The 25491-nt window shown below is 33.5% G+C and overlaps 2 protein-coding genes across 2 annotated transcripts; one reads left to right on the top strand and one right to left on the bottom strand.

The window, feature by feature from the left end:
• The first annotated feature begins 828 nt into the window (after positions 1-828).
• On the top strand, positions 829-12940 carry LOC114193765 (histone-lysine N-methyltransferase, H3 lysine-9 specific SUVH4). The gene is made up of 15 exons (XM_028083698.1): positions 829-1512; positions 1589-1678; positions 2432-2497; positions 2929-2983; positions 3149-3258; positions 6096-6266; positions 8254-8352; positions 9508-9606; positions 9895-9944; positions 10026-10114; positions 11467-11626; positions 11705-11810; positions 11902-12084; positions 12186-12419; positions 12629-12940. Exons 1-15 carry the CDS (start codon positions 1015-1017, stop codon positions 12740-12742), a joined length of 2124 nt encoding a protein of 707 aa, XP_027939499.1. The 5' UTR covers positions 829-1014; the 3' UTR covers positions 12743-12940.
• Positions 12941-21353: 8413 nt separating this feature from the next.
• LOC114194249 (transcriptional regulator ATRX homolog) lies at positions 21354-23683 on the bottom strand. Its single transcript, XM_028084374.1, has 2 exons — positions 23240-23683; positions 21354-22517 (listed from the first exon to the last, which is right to left on the bottom strand). Exons 1-2 carry the CDS (start codon positions 23549-23551, stop codon positions 21606-21608), a joined length of 1224 nt encoding a protein of 407 aa, XP_027940175.1. The 5' UTR covers positions 23552-23683; the 3' UTR covers positions 21354-21605.
• Positions 23684-25491: the final 1808 nt, after the last annotated feature.

Below are 25491 nucleotides of genomic sequence, written 5' to 3'. Positions count from 1 at the left end.
TTTTAATTTATTTTCCTGTAAAAAAATATTAAAAACAGTCATATTTTTTTTTTTTTTACAGTTTCTTGTAAAAACACAAAAATAAGTATTAGTTTCAATGTTTCCATGTGTTTTATATAAAAAAAGAACATAAAGTTTTCTATTCATTGTTATTATTTAATATCATTAAATTTTAGTTAAGTAAAACCTGCTTATTTATTTACACTAGAAGGAAATACTTTGAACTCTGTAACCTATAATGAAATCACAACCTTTTCAAAAATCTTTATTAAATGAAATAATTTTATTATAAATGTATACAAACAAATAATTCCAATATATTAATACATAGTAATAATTTTAAAATCTTAATACGTAACTTATTTTCAAAATAACAGAAATTTATATTTCAATTTAAATCAAGTATATGTATAACACGTATTCGTATTTAAAATACTTTATTAATAAAATATTTAATATAACAATACATTTTTTATAATAACAATAATTTATAATTATTATATAATATAAATATATATTTATCACACTTAAAATTGTTGTATATTTTTTTATTGTATCAAATATATACTTTTTTATTATATATACATTTTTTATATACATATAATCTATCACATTTTATTATTATTTTATATATATATATATATATATATATATATATCGGAATTGAACAACATAGGTAGAAAGACATGTTTTCTAATCCAATTTAAAACTAATTTCAGTAATTAATAGGATTTCAAGCATTCATACATCCCCTCATTTCCGAACATTCGAAGCCCGCGTTTCATCTATGATGCGAGGGATATCAAAATCGAAAGCGGGAACCCAAACGTCAAAAATGAAAAATAAAAACGAAAAAAATATAGATAGATTGATTTGTATGGAAGAAAGAGAGACTATAATAAGTACTGAAAAATTTTCCAATATGTGGGGAATGGCGCCTCTCAGCTTCGAGTGAAGGTGTTATTACCACCCTAACACGAAATCAAAAACCCTTTCCAAACCCTAGGTCATTTTATGGTTGCTCAAGCTCTCGACCTTGTTGATCAGCCTCTAATGGTTTCCACAAGAGGGGAGGATAGTGTAAATTCGAATTCGTCTGTTACGAATGGCGTTAATGGAGATACGGATTTAAAGAAATTGAAAAAATCGAAGGTTTCTCCAACCACGCCGCGGAGGTCCAGCGCTCGAATTCAAGCGCTGCAGAAAACGGAGAAGACACTAGCTGGACCAAATGCAATAGTAGTTAAAGAGAAGGACAAATGCCAAGACAATGTTAAGGAAGAGAAGGGTAAGAAGCGCAGTAGAAAGAGTGGCGCCGGTGAGAGTTTGGTGGTGGAAGAAGCGTCTGTGGAAGAAGAGTCTGTTTTACTGCTGAAGAAAAAACCATCCGCATGTGACAAGGATGACATTAAACCAGAGAATGCAGTTGGACAATCTGGAGATAAGAGTGATACAGTTAAAGTTAAAGATACTATAAGATTGTTCAATAAACATTATCTGCAATTTGTTCAGGTGAGTTTCAGAGTAAGACAATGTGTTCCTGCTGTGCAATGTTGATTTGTTGAAATTGTAATTCTGTCATGTGTAGGAAGAAGAAAAAAGGTGTGGAAAGGTTGAGACTCAGCCCAAGGATGCTAACACTTCTAAGAAGTCTTCTCAGAAGGCTTCAAAATCAAAGGTTAGTGTGTCTGATTGTCCATTACTTGTTAATTGTGGATTATAATATGAATGTGATTATGAGTCTCTCTGTTTTGGTCCTAGATATTTTCTATAAAAGGCTTCTTGAGGTCCTTATTTTAAGTAAAAGAAGCATTCTGAATGTTTTCATTGGAGAGTTAAGCTAAGAATTGGAATTATTAATGTTTTGCATTGGACTGCATGTCCTGTTATGTGGTTTGTGTGTGTTGCCTTGGTCTATTCCTGACCTATGTCATTTTTTCTGCTAGGTTTGCCAGTGATATTTTTTGATTGATGTGATTGAACTTTTGATTGGGCATTAGAAGAATTTTCTTGCAAGTTTCAGGATGAATTTTATTTAGTGTACTGAGTCACTTCTGGGTATTCTCCCTTCAGCGTCCACTTGTCACACATGTATAAATATTGTTAACTTTGTCTCATAAGTGATTAAGAGTAATGTGATTGTATGCCAATATTGATTACCACTAGTGGATGTAATGGTCAAGTGTGTCTAATATACGGCTAGCGTTATGATATTATTGAAATGTCCAATGACGAAATGGTTAACTGGTGGGTGCATTTTTGGTGGGATGTTGATAATGTTTCTTTATTTTATTGTTTTGCTAAAACTGTGTAACATAACATATGGGCTGGTTCAGTTTTGGAGTATAGTTTCTGCTTTACTGATGATTTTTTCTTTCATAATTGTCTTACGATGAACTAACTAAAAATCTTCATCTATTAATTTGTCTAGAAAGGTGCTCCACCTGTAGATTCAAAGAAACCTGCCAAACGACCAGATCTTAAGGCAATATCCAAGGTAAGTGAAAATTCATGGGCTTTATTTTATTTGGTAGAATATTGGTTATAAGTCCTGTGATTCTTTTTTCTATGTGTGATCTAGTATAGCATTTTACTTTTTTGACCCTTGTCAATAGCATTGTCATAATATTATACTATCCATTTTTCATTGCCATTAATTTTTTACCGATGGATACTTAATATTTTATGAATTCACTTTGTTAATTAGTTAATTATGAGCTGTATCTTTGAAACAATTCAATGGACTATTTCAGTTATCTCTACAATAAAATTAACTGTTTTAAACATATCTATGCATTTATTATTGTTATTTATAGTATCGTTTGGTTGATTTGGATAATTTCATTAATAGAAATCAATTTAATTGTACTTTGTAAGATGAACTTGTTTTCTTTTAACACCATCTCCAATTTGGGCATTATTTTGCAGATGATGCAAAATAGTGAGATATTGTACTCTGAGAAAAGAATTGGCAACATTCCAGGTTGGTAGCTAATAGCCATATTTCATTGCTATTACTTTTAGCCTATATACCTAGTGGATTTTATTTTTTGTTGTCCCTTCACATACATAGACACTGCCTCTTGATCAGCTTTTATAGTGCTGATAGTTCCATGCTCAGCTGGTTTAATTTTACATGTTATGGTAGGTATTGAAGTTGGGTATCAGTTCTATTCTCGTGCTGAAATGGTTGCAGTTGGTTTTCATAGTCACTGGTTGAATGGCATTGATTTTATGGGCCAGTCCTATGCCAAAGCGGTAATGAAATTTCTTTTTCTATCCTAAATTTTATTAACAGTCTAATTTGAAGTTTTATAGATCATAAACTATAAATGTTATTTTCATAGGGTTAGTTACTGGAAAAAGAAACTAGTAGTACGTTATTGGGGGATAGGGCTTTTAAAATTTTAATTGGAGCTTAGAGGTTTGTCTACCCTATCATAATGAATTACCTTTTCTTTCACTGAATTGAATACATAGTAATTAGATATTAATATCTTATCGATGATGTTTTACTGTTTAGGGTTTGATAGTGAAAATTTGCTTTCTTTTTCCATAATAGTCAATTTTTGGTTGAGTAGTGTGTATGAAAATAAAAATGATGTTTTAGAGGCTGGATGATATGAATCTTAAAAATTGAGAAGCATTGCTCTAAGGGCAAGACCAATTGGAGTGTTGTCATGATGAAACACTAAAGGAAAATACAACCCAATTGGTATTATTTAAAATAGCTTGATGGACTTTGCCCTTCAACCATCAACATATTTTTCATTTAGTTCATCCTATTATTGCTTGGTTGTTTCTAGATGCATTATGTTGGCAAGCACCTCATTTGTTAAAGTTGAATGCTGGCAGAAACACCTTTCCTTCTCTTAATAGTCTCATATCACATTAGTGCTATCTAGGGACATTCATTGGGTGTTGAGCTTGCTTCATTTATTGGAGAAAAGGGTGGGTTGAAAATTGAGACCTACTTTGTTTTCTTGTCTGAGGACAATCACTCTGTGTTGAACTTGCTTCGTTTATTGGAGAAAAGGGTTGGTAGCAAAGGTTGAGACCTACATTGTTTTATTGGGAACATTGTTGAGATGCACATTAGTTGGTGCAGATTCATGTGCGAGTTATGGTGTGGCACTAGGTAAAAGTAATGCACTATATTGGCTTGTCGTTGAACTAGGAGAGATTAAAGTCATCAATGATGGATTTGAGGTTGATGGATTGTGTTGTATAAATTGGACATGTCTTTAGTTGAGGTGAGATCTTGAATAAACTCTCTTATCATGAGGACTAATTATCTTGATGTGAGACTAAATATTTATAAGTGGCTTGATAGCGGCTAATATAATAAAATCTTAACAGTGTTATTGAAGCTTGGTTATGGCGCTGCCATGCCATAACGGAAATAGGTGGTGGTTTTGCAGCCTGCCGCCACAAGAAGGCGATGGTGATGTGGGTTTTTCATGGCAGCTGCTTTTTGCATAATGGGTGGTTGGGGCGGAATGGCTATGGCAGAAAAGGTGGGCAAGAGGCGTAAAAAAGGAAACAGAGCAGCGGTGTGAAGAAGAAAGAACGGTTGTGGCGTGGAGAAGTGGAAGAAACCCTAATTGCAAGGAAACTACGCATATAACATAAGCCTAATTGCAGGGTGTGTTAAAAGCCCAACTTATATTTTGTTAACAAATGGGTTGGCCCAATACAACTTATTTTATCCTATCCACCTAGTCTTTCTTCTTCAGCCTCACTTTACTAACCTTGCTACTTACTCCCGCCGCCCTTATTTTTTTTATATTTTCTTTCTAAATTATCTATATCATATATGATATTTCTTTTAATTCTATGTTTTCATGTTTTCGCCATAAACCGATATGGTTTCCGCCATAACTTTATAAAGAATTTGTAGCTTTCCGATATTTTTTGTATTCTGATATTGATAACACTGTATCTTAGAAAGTGAATTTTAGCCTCCCTAAACTTCACAAAATTTATTTGTTAGGTGAGGTTTGCACCACTTATATATTATAATTTGGTCATATCTCTTGTTAATGTAAGATCTTCAATAGTAAATCTGTAAAAACTTTTGAGGTTCTAATGATTTTTATTTCACCAATGTTGAAGGATCAATCCATTGGTTGTTTTATTGGATGGCTTGATGGAGGAGCCATTGATGTAAGTGCTAGTTTTCAAACCACCTATTGGGAACAAAATGATAGCAGATGTGTGACTAAAAGAGTAGCATTTGGATTGGGTGCCCTTCTTTGGAAGGATGATAAGTGGACAAAATACATGCCCTACTTGGAGGATTGTTGCATTGACAACCTTGAATTCAGTAGAAGGTTGTTCTAGGGAAGTTACACTGGTTTTGCTTATATTTTGGATAGTGAGTATAAACAATGGATTGGGGAGGTGAAGCAAATCAATGTAGCAAGTCGTATCAGGAGCTGATGAATAGAATCAAGGGACTTTGTTTTAAATGTGGTCAACATTATAGTCCAAGTTACCCATGCATAATCAAGCATCATAAATCCTAATTTGATTATTGGAAATCAAATAATGCTCTGTTGTTCGCACTAGAAGAAAAAAGAAGTGACAGTTTGTGACTTGGTTTGCCATTCTTTAGATTACCAAGCACTTGGTCTTGTGGAATGAGATCACATTTTGAGACTATAATTGTTGGGGCCTTTTGTTGGGCATCTGATACTACACTTAGTATCCAAGGAGTATTAGTATTTGACATAGATACAATGTTGGTACTCTGCATTTTTGAAGTATTGGCTTTCATGGGTTTCCACTAATGATCCAACATGGATTAGCCTACTAGAGTTTGCATGAAGGCCAAAATAGATATAGCCTAGAGATGGAAATTAAGGTTAGTAATAAGATGAAGAATAGTGCTTTGTTTCATAAAGGAATAAAGGAATATTGGGTGGTATGACTTTTTGAATTGTATTGGTCTGTAGGGAGAGTTTCTCTAGCTCTCTCTTGTATTGCTTTTCTTTTACTAATTTGAATACATATTCAAAATTTGATTGGAATTTCGTATTGTCAATATAAACGTAAACCAATGCTCCTTGTTCCTTCCTATTTCATTGTCACAGTATAACCTTGAATTTCCAATTGCTATTGCAATTGTTTTGTCGGGCATGTATGAGGATGACCAGGACAATGCTGAGGATGTTGTGTACACTGGTCAAGGTGGTCATAATTTGACTGGTGATAAGCGTCAAATTCGGGATCAAAAGTTGGAGCGTGGGAACCTGGCTCTCAAGGTTTGCCATTTTTGTGATCTCTCAATACTTATTTATTTTTTAATAATTTCTTTTTCTTTTCTTGCTAGTATAATGGATTGCATCATTCAATCACAAGAGTTATGGTTTGTTCAATGGGATGATTATATAATTCTTTGTAAATTATTTGTTGTTCTATGGCATGTGAGCAGAATTTTGTAATATTTACAATATTTCACTTGTTGAGGTTGATTTTATGGATCACATGCTACCATTGGGTTTGGTTAAAAACAAAATTCTTAGGGACAATATTGACCATGATTTCCCTTTAAAAAATTTCCACTAATGGTTCCCATGCATAAAAGGTATGCAAGATATTATCATTGCTAAAGGCTTACATAAGATGTCTTTGAATGTGTTAAAACCACCATAATCAATTTTCTAATATCTTCCTTCTCAATTGGTGCTTCTCCAATTTTTTCTTTGTATATTTTTATTTACTATTGTTCCTTTTTGTGTGAGACCACACATTTATCCTTTTTTGTTGCTTCATTTTGTTCACTTGTCATCTTAAAGCTCTACATTTTCTACCATAAAGCATAGTTGTTGGCATAGTAGTACTTTGAGGATACAAATAACCATCTTTGATGGCATAGTATCATACCATTTATAGTGAATCTTATTATCTAAATCCAAAAAAGCTAATTTATCATCACAATGGTTACCATCCCTAATTATGAGAAGACTTTAACACCTTTTGATTACATATCTATACACACTTTCTCCAACTTGTTCTATCAAGGAACAATTTGAATATTTGAGAACTCCTTACGTAGCAAAGACGAGCCACTTGAGAATGTTCAATGGCTAAAATAGCTCCCATTATCTCAACATATAAAGACTTTCAGACTTTGAAAAAAGATGAGAAACTTCTAATATATTCACCTTTACTACCTCTAAACAGCCTAGCACAAGCAACATTTCTTAGTTCCTCACAAGTTGTCCCAGCTGTGTTCACTTTATCGCAACCTATATTTGGAAATCACCAGAGAACTTGTATAGTAGTTGTACCTCTCTCCCCTACCCAATTGTGAACCAGTATTTCGTATTTTTTAATTTAACCAATTTTATTTTCATGGATTGTTGAAATTATTGAAGTCCATGATATTTGTGAATTATGTTAATTGTTTTGGGGCCAAGTTGTCTTTTGAAATGTTTTCCACGAATCACAAATCAAAAATACCAAGTAATAGTGTTTGTTGTACTCAAGGTTTTCAAACTAATGTACTATCATGCTTTATTATTGTGGTTTGTGACTTCTCTTGATCATAGTATTGAATGTTGAATTGTTGTTATATGTTGTGTTAAAAGGATTGTGGCATGCATATACATAATTAATAGATTTTATAATATTTTTATGTAGATAAACTTTTAGGTTAATTTGGTGTCTGAGTCAAGTTTATGAAAGTTCAATGAGTTTATAAACTTGAGTTTAACAACATTGGTCACACTCATGCTAGATATGCGTGAGTCTTGTAGTCTCAAACACTTCATAGACAATTCAAATACTTTGAATTGCATATTATTTTTATTTACTTTTATTTTACAACTTTAATATTAACACAATTTGTGTGTTGGAAGTAACACATCAACTAAAGATAAGACCAAATTATAGTATATATGTAGGTGTAAACCTCATCTTACAAGTCGGTTTTATAAGATTGAATTAGGTTTAAAATCTAATTCTTAACAATATGTGAATACCAGAATTCACAATATTCAAAATAATTAGATAAATTAGTATTTTGTTATGCTTGTAGTGACTCATTTTTCTGTTTAAACTATTGATTTTTCATGTTGTATAATGTATCCATTGTATGCTATAATATTTGAATTTGTTTTATTGGGTGTTTGTGTTGTATCAATGTTTTTCAGGTTGTTCTTTTGTATATTATTTTTGTATGTACTTTCAAGTAGGGTTCTTTGATGTTACTTAGACACGTCTAACATGCTTAAACTGTAATTGCAGAATTGTGCGGAGCAATGTGTGCCTGTTAGAGTGATTCGAGGTCATGATTCTTCAAGTAGTTACTCTGGGAAAGTATACACTTATGATGGCTTGTACAAGGTAATTCTTTGAAAGTCTTTCTCAATTTGTTCATCAGTAATCGGATTTTCATTTTGACGATCATATAATCCTGGAGAGCTTAAAATTTCAAGTATTTTTAAAATGTTAAATTTGAATTGTCACACTTTTGGGGAAGGATTTTGTCAAGTGAGGACTTCTCAATCTATTCTCAATGTGTTGCGATTTCTTCTATCCTCTACACCAAGCATATTGTGACCTTCTATATATTTTTCTTAAATGATATTTAAATAAGTCAATTTTAACTTTTCTGGAAGTTAATCCCTCAAACTTGCTAGGTCTATAAATTTGTAGTTCATATCTTGCTGCACTGATGTAAACCTTGTTGGATCAAAATTCTAGCATCTCAACATGAATTTCTTGGGACAATTAATAAGAAAGGTGAGAAGTTAATAAGGAAAACTAGAGATTGAGGTAAGAAATGGAAGAACAACCACTGAATCCCTAAAGAATGATAAGTTGAGGAAGAATCACCACTTTAAATTAGGAACTTCAAGGATAAGAAAAAGTAGTTTCTAAGAACCTGGAGAGAGACAATTCTCTCAATTGGAAAAATATCCAACATGCAATTATCTTTCTCTCTTGAATATCTTACAAAAGGTTTCTATTTATAAGTTTATATGGCAAAAAGGTATAAGCTTTTATTTCAAATGAGTCTAAAACTTGTTACGAAAAGGTTATTTATATTATGGACTTAAGACTACAAGGCTCATCCAATAAGCACTTAATTAGTCTGAAAACATTTAATGAACAGATAAATTTTCTACTTAAAAAAAGTTTAAAAACAAATACAAATATCCAATTCAAAATGCACAATTCCTAGTCTACGCTCAAACCTTTTTTTGGTCCTTTGTCACGTTCTAATCCATGCACTCATCACCCTAACACTTCCAATTCCTTTGCCTTGGTCATACAATCTTTTTCTCGTGGTAGACGTGATGTGCGAAATATTTTATGTTGACTTTCTTCTAATTCCCATTGCATTCTAGTTGTTCTCATAGTGGCATTTACTCATGACTCAAATGTTGCACTTTTTAATTGCCGATTAAGAATAATAGGGGCAGCATTTGTATGCAAGTTAAGGTTTGTGATTAAAATTCTTTATGCACTTTTTTTTTTTTCTTTCTTTATTTGCAGGTTGTCAATCATTGGTCGGAGACAGGGATAGCTGGATTTAAAGTCTTCAAGTTTCGACTTAGGAGGCTTGAAGGGCAACCTACATTAACCACGAATCAGGTTTAGCATAATTCCTTAATATCAGCGAAAACATTTTCTTGTTTTGTCAACTATTAGTTTGTTTTATAAATTTGCTATTTACTGATCATGATTTGAGACAGGTATTTGTGCAAATATAGTTGTGATGTTTTTAACCTCATTTTAAATTCACAAAAATGTAGAACAGAATCAATATGTTGTCTTGTTCTAATTGACTACCAATTGTTTCCTTAGGGTAATTTAATTTGTAATCTAAGCAGTGGGGCTTTAAAATATCTTTTTTTTTTTTTTATCTTACTCTGTTAACAGGTATTTTTTACTTATGGACGTGTACCTCAATCTATAGCAGAAATACGAGGGTAAAAAGGCATATAAATTGAATATTTAGTGTGCTTTATTAAAATTATGTTGGCTTAAAATCTTGTTTCTCTTTTTCTTAGATTGGTTTGTGAGGATATCACTGGAGGTCAAGAAGATATACCCATTCCAGCTACAAATGTGGTAGACGATCCCCCTGTTCCACCCACAGGCAAGTTTAAACAAAGTATTTGCAATAGAATAACCTAAATGCTATTGTCATTTTTAAGAAAAACCAGTGTGTGTGTGTGCTATAGTTCATAGAATAACCTAAATGCTATTGTCATTTTAAAAAAAAACCATATTCAAGTTGCTTCCAATCTCATGAAAGGTCCAAATACATAAGGAACTATTTACTGGATTTATCAACTCCGAGAACTACTTTGCAAATATTCTCACAAAATCCTTGAGAGGATTTAGAATTCAGTTTATAAGTTTCAAGCTTGGTGCGTACAATTTACTTGCTCCACTCTGAGGTAGTGTTGACATTATGACTATTATATTGCTGTACAGCTTACATTAAGCTACTTTTTTGGAGTACCTAGCTTTAGGTCAGGGTACTTAGGCTCTCTTTGAGATGTACTCGTACTTACTCTTTTATCAGCTGAGAAGAAACCACTCACTGTATTTTTCATCACTTTAAGTAGAGCTTTGAGATTGTCTCTATCTGCCAAGTTAAATTCCCTTTCTAGAGGGTTACTTTTCCTCCCTTCTGATGAAGTGTTCTCATGTCTATCTTCAGTGGGTAAGGAGCATGTTTAGGTTTCACTATTTTTTTAGCCAATTCAACGAAATGTGAGAGTGCAGTGCACGTTTAAAGTATTAGGCTAAAATGAATTAAAAACTAGCCTATATTTAGAGGAAGGAAAAATACCTCAGGAAGAAGACAAAAGAAAAACTGAAGGAATAAGACACTGAACATGCGCACCGCTCCAAGCAGTCTTGGTGAACTTGTGAAGGAATAAGAAACTGAATGTTTGTGCCTCCCTGCTTCAAATATAAAACTAAATGTTTTCTATCCCAAACATATCCAAAAATGAATAGCTCCAAAACCAGAACGTATCAGATTGTTCTTTTTAAATCTCGGCAACACTCTTCCGATATGGATCTCAAATTTATCCAAAAGTATTTATGTTGGTTACGTCTTTAACAAGGACACATACCCTAAAAACTTGTGTATTGGTGCTTCAGTGCCGATTTCATTTTTATCTGAAGTGGGAGGAATTTGAAAAAAAAAATTATGATATCGTTTATATGTTATTTAGAGGATACAATTTATTTGTCAGCAACTCTTCCTTTCATGAATCTCTCCTCATCTGTGTTATTTACTGAATTTCATTACTTTTTCAAATCTTGAGATATCAACTATCAACCAAACCATTTGCTACCTCCCATTGAATTAAATAACTAAAATTTTTATATTATGATTAATTTAGAGTGACTCCTAATTACACATAGCAGAGGATATGCACCAGAGAATTGGAGAGTATATATTTGATTTCTAGTCTTTTAATATCGTTACAGGTTTCACATATTGCAAGTCTCTTAAGGTAGCAAAAAATGTGAAGCTTCCCACTAATGCCACTGGATGCAATTGCAAAGGATCCTGTAATGACCCAACAACATGTGCATGTGCTTTGCGCAATGGCTCTGATTTTCCCTATGTATCTCGGAATGGTGGCAGGTTAGAAACTCGTTTGCTCAGATTTCTATGAATTTATTTGCTTTTGTATTTGATGGGCTATGCGGTATATATTGACAGGTTAGTAGAAGCTAAAGATGTCGTATTTGAATGTGGTCCCAAATGTGGTTGTGGTCCAGGTTGTGTCAACCGAACTTCTCAAAAAGGAATTAGATATCGTCTGGAGGTTGCATATTTTATTGGTTTTCATATTTTTGGACTATCAATGAAAAATATATTGGTTTTGTAATTGTGTATTTAATGAAATTTTTGCATAGGTTTTCCGGACTGCCAAAAAAGGATGGGCTGTCAGATCCTGGGATTTTATTCCTTCTGGAGCACCAGTTTGTGAGTACACAGGAATACTTGGTAGAACAGAAGACATGGATATCGTGTTGGAAAACAACTATATTTTTGAGATAGATGCTTTGCAAACGATCAAGGGCCTTGGTGGTAGAGAGGTATCGAATCTTATCAAGTTTTGTAACATCGTTTTTGTCAGCTGCTTCAGTTTCATGATGTAAACAAATGTTGTCTCTTTGGGTTATGTAAATTTTGACAGAGGAGGTCACAAGATGGAGAGATTCCTGAAGATATTTTGAACAAATATGATGATCTAAGTTCCGAAAGTGTGCCAGAGTTTTGTATTGATGCAGGATCTACTGGAAATATTGCTAGATTTATAAACCATTGTTGTGAGCCTAATCTGTTCGTTCAGTGTGTTTTGAGCACACACGATGATTTGAGGTTGGCTCGGGTCATGCTGTTTGCTGCGGACAACATACCTCCTTTGCAGGTATCTCATTTTCATTATTTCTTCCAAATTTTTTTAGGATGGATTCGGTGACTTTTTATCCACGTAACTTTAGATAATTTTTTCAATTTTCCGAAACAAAATATATATAAAAGAAACCAGTTACATGACTTTCTTCGAAAAAAAGTCATTGAATCCGTTCTCAAAATTTTTATTGGAGTATTTATAGCAATCTCTTGGATTTCTTGCAGGAATTAACGTATGACTATGGTTATGCTCTGGATAGCGTGTTGGGCTCTGATGGGAAGATCAAGCAAATGCCATGCTATTGTGGAGCCGCAGACTGCAGGAAGCGATTGTTCTAAATGTTGTTCATTCTTTCACAGGAAAAGTTGTATGTGATCTTTCTTTTTGACAACTAAAGGGGTTTTCAATATACATTTTTTAAACATAGTAGCAAGTTTTGATGGCGCAGTATATACATTGACCTCACCTGAAATGGCAGCAAAGGGACCTTGTATTTTTTTTTTTTTTTTATAAATATAGGTTTTTCTCCCTGGAAATAACCTGCTTTATGATTTTAAGGTATATTTCATATTAGAAGTTTTTAAAGATTCAAGAGTATATCAAAAGTAATTTCTTACTGATTTTGTACAAGTATTTAATTAATTGAATTTTCAGGAATTAATGGATCGATAACTGAGTCATGTTTGTTCGTTTGTTTGATTTAGTTTTCACAACTATGGATAGAAATATTAATTCTCTACGTAGTAGAAACATTAAATATTTATTTGTGTAGGAAAATAAAATGTCTACATGCTAGCAATGACCCCCCCGATCAAAATGAGTAAAAAGTAAAAAGTAAAAAAGAAGTAATACTTGTCTTTCCTAAAATTTCTTAAATGACACTTTTACCTTTTCTATTTTTTAAATAGGCATTTATCTTAAAAAAATAATACTCATTTAATTTATTTAAATTTACAGTTATATAAATTATAGACTATCACAATAATAAGTCAATAAATTTATCTATATATTTATAATTTTTTTATTTTTATATTAAAACACTGTTTTCATAAAAGCAAATGTCATTGTTTTTTATCGCGGTGTTTAATTTTTAGATATTAAGTGCATATTCCACCTTTGATTTAAATTTGTATCTTCAACTATACTTTGAGTAATATATGGGATGTGAGTGTTTGATTAATTTATGTTGTTTACAATTTATTTTGAATACTTTTAGTCTCTTTTAAAAAAATTGGAAATGAATTCAATTGAAATCAACTAGTAATGAACTTTTTATTTTACAATTCAATTGAAATTATTACATATGACATATATTCATTGATTTCACATGAAAGCACACAAAACCCCCTTTTTTTTAAGGGGCACCGTACCAATTCCCATTTTCTTTTTCAAAATGTTCATCTTAGTCCTTTTATCTTATAACAACATTCAATATGTATGAGCTTCCATATTGTCCTTATTTGTGAGCTTTTGCTTTGGAGGATAGATTTTCAGATAAAGATTGTTATTAGAAGTTATGTTCTTGTAGGTTTCAAACTTAATTAGTTGGAGTGTGTTAGTTTTATGTTTTATTTCAAAGCATCCAATAATAATGGAGGTACTTATACTAGTTTTTGAGTTTTTTTTTTTTTTAGATTATGTAATTCAGAAGTCTTTTGAATTGAATAATTCAAAATAATTATGTGAAATTTTACGCTATTATACTATGTGATCTTAAAGATCAATATAACTTTAAGATCCTCAAACTCTCCTACGAATGCGTTTTTAAGGTGAATGGGTATTAGGCATTTAATTAGGCAGTTTACATATGTAGTTTACATCTTTTGAGATAAGAAAGGAAATAGGTACTAATGATTGTTGATGAGTTTAATTTTATGCTCTCGTTTAATGTTTGAATTTTTAATTGACTTTTGTTCTTAAACTGTTTTATTTGAAATTTCTTATAATTGAATTTATTGAACATAAGATACAAAAACATGTTAAAAATAATTTTATAGTTGCATAAATGTTATTTGGATATTTTCAAGTGTGTTAGTGTAGCTACAACTAAGTTGACCTCATGGAGGTGCGAAAATAAATTGATTAAAGGTTCATGGCACCTTAAAGATGAATTCAAGAATATAAAATTATCAAAATCACAGAAATTGAAGTCAAACATTGCATGAAGAAGGCAATAAAAACTTGAAAAAGTGAAGAAGTTTGGCTAAGTCAAGAAGAGGGAACAAGCAACAAAAATTGGACTTGCGGGTTTCTCTATCTTTTTCCAGAAAAAAGGCTTTGACAATTCATAAATATTTATGATAAAAGATAATTTGGAAAAAATATATCTTTAGATATTTTATTTGATATTTTAAAATAATTATCTTATTTAATTATATCATAAAATATAAAAGAAAAATGATATATTAACAATTGATTTTTAATGACTTCTCTCACTACCTAACATGGCAGTTATTTTTTTATTTATTTTTTTCACAATTCCAAGTTGGATGCTTGAGTGCGAGAGAGAAAGGGAGGTTGATGGAGTGACATAAGTGAGAGAAGCAAGAAGAGAGAGTGGAGTGGAAGTGGTGAGAGAAGTGGAGAGCAGTTTCTGGTTTCTCCATCCCCAAGTTTGGTTTTCCTCCTTCTCTGAAGTTTTTTCTTCCTCTATCTCCGAAGTCTATTGTTCGTCACCCCTCTAATTTTCTTCTTCCTTCATGCATGTAGTTTTCTTCTTCCTTCATTCTCCAAATTTGTTGTTCCTCCGTTTTTGAAGATATTTTCAGACTAGGTTCTTCATTTCCCTTTTGGTGGAGCAGAAAAAGTTTTGGGTTTACCCACTACAACAATTTTTTTGTATTCATTGATGTTTGTGGAAATGAGGCATTTTTGTTTCTGTTTTTGGCTAATATATGATAAAGTTTGGATTTTTTTTTTTTAAACAGTGTTGTTCAAAAGCGCATTGGTGAAACAGGATTAGTGTTTTTTGTTCTACTGTGGTCTACATTAGTGAAGAGGTAAGCAAAGTCATTGTTGAAGTCAACCCATTGATGGGTGGTGTGGTAATGAAAACAAATTTTACGTAATATAAAATGTTAATTTATGATTTCAGGCAGAGCTGCAATAGTTTAGGCAAGACTATATTTGTGATTGGGTTCTGGATCCACAAAATATTCACTACGACGTTGTTCTTTTCACCATTCAGTACAACACATTTGAATTCCCAACACTAGATTGATACATTTAGAACATCATATGTTGTAAATAACACGCTGTCAAGCTGAACTGAATGTATAATATGTATAAAAATTAATATAGTAGTTTGATATTTTTTTTTTTCATTTATTTGAGTGTTTTCATTAAAAATAAAAAATAATAAACGGGAGTAATTAAAAATGCATTGCGGATAAGCAATACAATTTCAATAGATCAGTTTATGTTATGGATGTCGACATCCGCACTACTTTTTTTTCATGTATAATTTTTTTAATAAAATTTATGATCCATAAATTTCAGTAAAAATTGTATAATATGTATAAAGATTTAATATGGTGGTTTGATAATTTTTTTTCATTTATTTGAGTATATTTTCATTAAAAAAATTAAAAAATGGGGGTCATTAAAAAATGCATTGCAGATGTCAACATCCGCAATACAATTTCAACATATGTAAGTTTATGTTGCGCATGTCGACATCCGCAACATACCTTTTTTTTTTCTTTTCATATGTAATTTTTTTGATAAAATTTGTGATCCAAATATTCTAATAAAAATTGTATAATATGTATAAGATTAATATGGTGGTTTGATAATTATTTTTCATTTATTTGAGTATGTTTTCATTAAAAAAAATAAAAAATAGGGGTAATTAAAAAATGCATTATGGATGTCAACATCCATAATATAATTTCAACGAATGTTAGTTTATGCTGCGGATGCCGACATCCGCAACATACTTTTTTTTCATATGTTATTTTTTTTGATAAAATTTTTAATCCATAAATTCCAATAAAAATTGTATAATATATATAAAAATTAATATAGTGATTTGATAAATATTTTTTATTTATTTGAGTATATTTTCATTAAAAAAATTAAAAAACAGAGGTGATTAAAAAAATACATTGTGGATGTGGGCCAAATTGGGAAGCCCAAACATATGTAATACGTTTAATGAACTCCCATTGATGATGGACTCATTTTGATTAAAATCATAACTATTATACAATGCAAATAAACACAACGTTCTTCCAAACATATTTAAAATAACATCCACAATAACGAAAAGTACACATAAGGAAACAACAGCTAAACAACTATGTATACGATTGTCTTCTACAACATTACGCCCATCTGAAGAATAAATTAATCCTTCATCGGGCACATTACAGACTAACTGTAATGTTGATTGAGTCATCTCATATGCGATAATGCCTTCGATCACATCATGACAATCTATTATAAGTTGCAAAATGTTGGCGATGCACCTGAATATGCCCTGTATTGATAAAAACATCCCAAAATAAGTCAACATATAAAAAATAAAGTTATCTGAAAATAACAAACTAACTCATTTTCAAGGTAAGTATGAGACATACTTAGTCTTCTACCACTCTTTATGTCATGTGGCCTACGAGGCTGACAATGAGGCATAACATAATATAGGTTTTTTTTTTTTTATGTAATAGGCAAATCACTTTCCATAATTATGAGATTAGGCGAATTTTAAAAAATTATGAATTTAGGCAAAACGTGTTTGGGGATGTTTTCTCATGAAGAAATCGTGAGGGGGGTGTGCGTTTTTGGGTCAAAGGGAAGAAATCGTGTGAGGATGGGACGTTTTCAGCTGAAATTGTTTAGGAGGAGCACGTTTTGTATGCTGTAATCTATTACTTTACGATGTAATCGATTACTAAATTAGTTGTAGGATTTCTGGGTTAATGTAATCGATTACATAAGTATTGTAATTGATTACAGAATAAGTTCTAGTGTTTCTAAGTTAATGTAATCGATTACGTATTGTAATCGATTACGGTGGTAATCTAAAAAAAATTGATTTAAATTTTCATTATCGCAGCACAGAAGAAAGAGACGATCTCCATTTTGGATTACATTTATGTCATCTATCTCTGCATTCTCTGTATTTACTACTTTTGTAGGGTTGAAGTCGCCAAATTTTTCACCTACAATTTTTGAAGTTTATAGTTAGGAGCAGTAAAAAGTTACTCTATTTTTTGTTTTCTTAAATATAACATCTATATTTTTGCACCATCTCCCCCTCCACCCCTTCCGCCCATTAAAGTAGTTGATCCGGTAGAAGATGTGTTGGCAGCAATAGAAGAAGATGAAATCTTAAGGAGAAGAAACAATAGGTACCGCTACATTCAAGATTTGTATAATTCCACAAGATCAATTGAGGACAAGTTTACATAATCCTACGCTTTCAGAATGGTTCTGAGTTGGTTTGGCCTGTGAGAAAATTTCACAAATTTGTAGATAGAGACATGAGCACTACAATGTTCAGAAGATTGAATAGTATGTATATATTAGTGTGGTTAGTCATGTGAATGGGATTTTATTCAAGAATTTCTGCAGATTACACTTTTGGGATGCTATACGGTAGAGGTTCAACAAGGTCAAAGTATGCATCGAAGATGAATAACTTACGCTTTCAATTACATAACCAAAATTTAAATCAATTTTATTTTATTTTTTAAAATTACGACTTTAATCGATTACAATACCTTTGTAATTGATTACGTTATCTCAGAAACACTGAAACTCATTCTGTAATCGATTACAATACTTATGTAATCGATTACATTAACCCAGAAACCCTGCAACTCATTCAGTAATCGATTACATCATAAAGTAATCGATTAAACATACAAAACGTGCCCCCTAAACGATTTCAGATGAAAACGTCCCACCACACGATTTCTTCCTTTTGACCCAAAAATGCACACTACCCTCACGATTTCTTCATGAGAAGAAAACGTCTCCCAAACACGTTTTGTCTAAATTCGTAATTTTTTAAAAATTCATCTAATCTCGTAATTATGGAAAGTGATTTGTCTATTACAGAAAAAAAAAACCTAAAACTTGAATATACAAGGATGTGAGACCCTCCTAACTATTCCATGTATCCCTCAACCAACGTGCATTTATGACACTTAAATCAAACCCCCAATCGCACTAGGAAATCTCGAAATGGTATGTTGGTATCCATATTATCAAAGCACTCTCTCTAACAAATGACGATGCACAATCCCACCCATCCTAATGAATCTAGAGAACAACAATGTTGACTCAAATGGATGAGTGCTACAATGCATCTCATACGGGTTCCATAAGATCCCTTCAAATGTCAGGCAATCATGTTGTCGCCTAACCTCTCCAATTCTGCACTTGTGACATACTGTGCAACCCGAGGCAGCATGTCGTCATATGACTCTATAACATGGTAGTTGAATCGTGAATCGTATCGTATCGTGAATCGTACGATTCATAAACATTTTAAAACATTATAAAAATGTAACATATACTTAAATATATAAGATATATAAATATGCAAGGAGACAATTAAGAACAAAATAACCTCATAGTGAAATAGAGTGATTGTATACATGTGTATATACCACATTATTTCACAATTTCAGCAACATAGCCTTCAAAAAACAATGTGGTTGTTGCATAAGTTTCCTTTTAACTATGGCTATATGCTTCTACAAAAAATCTATATTATAGCAATCCAAAAAATAAGTTGTTTCATCAAGATGTCCGACCAAGGAATGACATCTTTCTTTGTCCAAGCAAGATGTTATTTCATCCTTGCTATGCCACCCCAACAACTATGAGAACAAAACATACACTTCACTTGTAATCTGTTTGATGGAACACTATCACAATAATTCCATTTAATATTAACTTCTCATTGTGTTTGATTTACTCATGTCTGTAGCACAAAAGCTGAACCTAAAACTTGAGAAACCTCCCTGCACAGAACATACACAAAACAGAGGAGACCGCACCATGACACAGGCACCACCTCAGCACCGCATGACCACCGCAAGATCACTGCACCAACACCACGAGACCACTATGCGAGAACTCTAGAACATTGTGCGAACACCACCGTGTCACCACTGTGCGACCACTGCGCCACCACCGTGCGACAACTGTGCGACCACGACACGACCACCATGTGACCACTGCGGCTCGCGTCTCGCTCAGACACAGATAAAAACAAAGGAAGGAACGAGAAAGGAGAGAAGAGAAGAAAGACGAGGGGAGTAGGCAACGTGAATGAGATGACCTGAATCAGCGCGCCAAAATACAGAAGGGAAAAAAAAATTAGAGTTTCAAATGGGTGGGTCGACCCGACCCAATTCAGAAACCAATTTTAACCCGTATCGCGTTTCAAATCGCGATTCGTACGATTCAGGCCTGTATCGTATCGTATCAAACACGATTCATGAACATAAACGATACAACATGCAATTCGTATCGCCAAACACTCGTATCGTATCGTTTCGTACGATTCGTATCGCGAATCGTACGATACTTACTACAATGCTCTGTAACCCCTTCCTTCCCATCTTAGGAAGTGCTCATATATCCAACCCTATCAATAATTTTAACATATTTACAAATTAGAAATAAAATATATATGCAATTTTTATAGAGAGTAATAAAAAGTGTTGCATAACCATCGAAGTGGCACTCTTGTCAACAAAGATTGTGCATCCCAAAAGATACAATAAGAAGGCTCGTGCTCCAAGCTCCCAACGTTCCCGAGCACAAGCCTTGGTATACCTCTCTTAACCAATTGAGTCTAACATGTGCCCCTCAACAATGCCTCATTTCTAAGGTGGCATTTGAATGTTCCAATCCTAACAACTCCACCAATATTGGCATAACAACAGCAAACTCCAAGGTCACAACAACTAGACAAAATTGTCCCATCATAAGTAAATGAAGCAATGAAGATACATAATCTAGTCCACCAACAAAGATGTATCCAATGGACCTCTGACAAACCCTTCTTGATATCCCTCCCAATTCATCTCCATAATTAACAAATAAGATTAAAAAAAATCAAATAACACCTTTGGTTTATCCTCTCCAGAGATCATTATCAGATCCAGAATGATTCCAAAATCTCCATTTTGGTACCATTTAGTAATGTATTTCGGATAGAAAATTTTGAAATATCATTCCAGATCCGAAAATTGCTTTATCGGAAAAGATAATCTGGAAAGTGTTATTTGATTGTTCCAAAACGAACAATACATGACTAATTCCCAGATTCAGTATTACCTATCAAAAGATTCAGTGTTACCTATCAAAATGCCCATCCTATAATGAGTTTCTTTTTCTTCCAAAATGACTATTTCGGACCGGAATGATTATTTTGGAAGAAACAAAATAACCCACAAAGGTGTCCCTCAACATCGCAACCTTCGTACAACTCACCCCGCCTTCAGTGCAAAACGTTACATATTGAGAAACAGAGAAGGTCCAGAGAAGGAGTTGCAGTTCTCTCTAAAAACACTGACCACCTACAACAACTTTCAAGCAACAAGAAAAGTAATGGAAAGGGATGCAATGGTTGCAGTGCTGACCTGATGTGAAGACAGAACGGAAACGAAGAAAACGAAGAGTGGGAGAAGCGATCCAACTGTGAGGTTCAACTGAGAGAGGGAGTTACACGCGTTCTTTCTCGGCGCACGTAAACGGGAATGCGAATTAGGATTTACTTTCTACTTTTTACTCAGATAGAATTGGTATTAAAAAAATTTGGGAGGTACAGAAGAAATAAATATGAGGTCCCCAATGTCGTGATACAACTTTGCACACATGCTTTTAATTCTTGCATACAATTGTATATACACCCTAAAAAACTAATTGTAACATGCCACATTATAAACTCAGCGAAACAGATTGAAACTAACGAATTAAACCTAGTGAAAATTGCAACGGGCAACTCTTCAGTATTTGATACTTTTAAACAAACAAAATACTTTAACACATCTTAATCTTTACCTCTGCTTATAACGCTTGAGTTAAAGTTAACATCTACAGCAGTTATCCATCTAGAAACTGAAGGCACATGATGTCGTTCAACAAATGTATGAATGAGACCATTAGTCTGAGAGACACAAAGGTACAAGTCTGATTATGGCAAATAACACAGGTTTCTTAACTAACTACACCATATTACACAATCGGCTCCTCCAACTCCTCTTGGGTTTTCTTCCTGTACTTGCGGTTGAACTTCTGCATGCTCTTTTTAGCATCCCCAACTTCTTGTTCATCTTCCTCCATTGCAGAAACGTCACTGTTTTCAGAGTCACCAGCAGCAATGCCAACAGGGAAGCTTTTTCTATTCACGGCCTCCACGCCAGCATCAAGCTTGTTCTTTGAAACCATCTCACTGTCACGCATACGGGCATCACCGGATTTCTTCTTTGATATAAAGGTTACAGATGGAAGATCATCCAGAACATCATCCGCTTGAGATGCAGTTCCCTTATTCAACTGCGAAAGGAAGCTCATGTATGCTTCCTTATTTGATTTGTCATCCATTTCACTAGGAGAATCATCAAAGGTATATCGAGTGTATCTTGAAGGATTTCGAATGTAATCAGGAACTGCTGAATTAAATTCTTGTGACTTTGACAACTGGTCCGAAGCAGGAACCTCTTCCATTGAAGAGGTCTTCATGCGAACATCCCTGGTTTCTTCGTGCCCATCATCATCATAATTATCTTTATCATCACATTCAGGATCAAACCGAACCCGTTTCTGAGGCCTGGACTCCCCAGAATTATCCTTACTCTTCAAAATTGACTTGGGGTTAGTCGCATCTCCACCACCGCCTATGTCTGGTGTGGATTTCTCAGAGACATGTAAAGCATCAATCTTTCTAGCTGCTTCATCATCCTGCTTCAGCCTAATCCTCGCAGCCAAATGATTTGCACGTGGATCTCGCACAAAATCTCTAAACGAGGTGGGGAAAACACTGCTAGAACTAATCTCAACTCCATCGTCCTTTACATCCTTCATGTACACACGATCATCCGAATCCTCTTTGCCAATAGCCTGTTTGTCATATTGATCTTCCTCTTCCTGCATAAAGTGTGATTCAGTCACTTCTCTTTTCCAATCCAAACTTTGATGGTGAAAAACTAGTAACAAAATGTGACAACAAAAAACAAGAATCACATAGAAAAAAACAGAGAGCCCTTCTCAAGTTTAATTATATATTTGATTACACAAATAACAACAACAACAACAACAACAACAAAAGGAATTTGGTGCAGACTACAAGTATCCTCTACAGTTGCTTGAACCGGGTGGGACTACTCTACAGGCAGTAGGCATACCCTGGGTTCAAACACAAAACCATTTGACTAGAATGAAACAACCCCATCCGATTCGATCCACATGTTTCATTATATAGGAAATTTAAGTATACAATTTTAGTCCATCACCTTCATAATAAACTCATCTTCCTACACAAATTTTCACATTAAACCAAAAAGCCCTCAAATTTAGAGATCACTTGTTAAGGTGGAACAACGAGGTACCAGTGAACCTATAGGCGAACTAAGTGGTAACAGTAACCGACTCTTCTATATGTTTAAAATTCTTCTTCCTACACAATTTCCTCACACAAAAAAAGAGGGGCAATAAACCCAAATTAAAAGGAAAGGGCTTTCCTTCATCGCAAAAAAAAAAACAATTTGCATCATCAAATTGGTTGAATTAAAATTATAACTACATAATGTTAGTTCCTAATAACATAGTATTGGGGGGAAAGAATAAAGAGGGATGCGCGGTATATATACCTCGTAATCAAGAGTGCAATCTTGGCCAATACCAGACCTAATCTGCCACTGTTCATCATTGTAATCGGGGGGTTTAGAGGGTCCACGTGGCGCTTCTTCTTCGTCGTCGTCGTCTTCAAGATCGTCGAGGTCCTCCAGCTGAACCCGCGAACTGGAAAAAGGGTAGGGTTGGGGTTGGGGTTGGTGGGTTCGTTTGGAGCGTTTGTTATCGATTTCGTCTTCGGTGAGAGACCATAGAGAGTTGATAGAAGAAGAGGGTATTGGAAGAGAACCAAAGGCTTTCTCCACTCGCACTCTGAAACTATCCTCCATGCCGTTGCAGTGACTCACCAAACAGTACACAGAAATTTGTTTATATAGGGAAAGGGTGAGAAGAAGGGTGAAATGGTGAGGGTGTTGTTGGCGTCACTCGAAAGCGTTTTTGAGAAGCTTCTCACGCAAAGGCAATGGTTTTTCAACGGGATCATTACATTGCCCTTTTATGTATTTTTTTTCTTTTTAAAACTATTTTATTAGCCCTTTTAGGGTGGTATACACTCTAAAAAATAATACATTTCCATTTAGCATCATGTTTTATTAATAATATTTTTAAAATAGATTTTTTAAATGTTATCTTTTTTATTTAAATTTTAAATTTTTTTACGAATTTCAATATTTTTATTTAAATTTTTTTCTCTTAAATATTGAAAAAAATTATATTTTTAATTGAGAATTATTTTTTAATTGTTTTATTAATTGAATGAATATAATTATTTTTATATTCTTTTATTATTTATTATTTATTTTTACCTTTAAAAAAATGTAAGGATTTATAGCTAATATCATATTTTTAAAACATAAAGATAAAAAGTAAAATAATGATATGAAATGTGTCACTTAATTAATAAAAAAAAAAATTAGTCGGACTATATCCACTTTCGTGAGAATGTATCAAAATGGTACCTGCTTTTAAGTTTGTGTATACCCAAATTTGTTAATTTACATCAATGCAGTCTCTTTTTTTGGACGTCGTTAAGTTGGATAACAACTGACTTATTAGTTTTGGTAAGTTACTGAAGTACGAGTGACATGGCACGTTGTGTTGTGTGATGTGTAAAAGTGGGGTTGATCACAAAATAAATGTGAAAAACATTCAAAATGGGATTTGGGGGTTTCTTTATCGCGAGGTGAAAGTTACGACGACTTGGCAAGTCTTCCATTAAAAGGCACGATTGAAGGTTCCGTTGAGAAGGAAGTGGCTTCCATTTTCGATCCAAGGTGCACAATTGTTGAATGTTTGGTTTCTGTGTTTTGATTGAATGTTATGATGTTGAGATCGTGGGGTTTAGGGTTTTTTGTTATTTAATGGTTTTTGTGTTTAAATATTATGAGTGCTGTCATTTTTTTTATGTTATGCGGTTCATGAAGCACTTCTTTATGATTTAGTTGACAGTGTGGTCCCCCATTGTGTCTCAATGTGCTCACCTTGTGGTCCTCAATTTGAAATTGTTTTGTCGGTGTGATAGTGGTATGAAATGTAATATCTGCTTTGTTGTTTGGGTATTTTGATATTTCACAAGATTATATAGATAAGATATATTTGTTGACATGGACAACTCACATTTCGAAGTCGTGTTTCACCATGGTGGAAGGTTTGAGGGGAATGCGTCACTATAATATGTTGGAGACATAAGTATTTTGGTATGTGACCCAGACAAATGGAGTTACTTCAAGATTTTGGGTATTTTGAAGGAAATAGGTTATGCCAATGTGAAGGAGATGTGCATTCAGTAGGTGGAGGATCTGTTTTGGAAGGAAGGTTAGAATTGTTGTCTGATGACCAAGGGGCATGACATATGGTGAACATTGCCATACTCAATGGTCAAGTTCACTTGTATGTTGTGCACACAATGGACAAACCTCAAGTAGTTAATATGTTAGAATATTATCCTATTTAAGATCAGAATGAGGTTCATGTGCAGTTGGAAGGGGAGAATGCGGCTCAGGTTGAGGTTGATGTGGGTTTGAGTGAGGGTCATGATGAAGTTGATGTTCACTTTGAAGAGGACCATAAGGCTTAGGTTGAGGTTGATGTGGGTGTGAGTGAGGGTTATGTTAAGGTTGATATGGGTGAGAGTGAGGGTCATGTTGAGGTTGATGCGGGTGTGAGTGAGGGTCATGTTGAGGTTGATGTGGGTGGGGAGGGTGACAATGAAGACGATAAGATTCAAGAGAGTGTGAGTGAGGGTCGAGTTGATGTTGATGGGGCTGAG

The sequence above is a fragment of the Vigna unguiculata genome, chromosome 1 (genome assembly GCF_004118075.2).
Source record: "Vigna unguiculata cultivar IT97K-499-35 chromosome 1, ASM411807v1, whole genome shotgun sequence".
NCBI lineage: Eukaryota > Viridiplantae > Streptophyta > Magnoliopsida > Fabales > Fabaceae > Vigna > Vigna unguiculata.
This window is presented reverse-complemented; position numbering and strand designations above follow the sequence as displayed.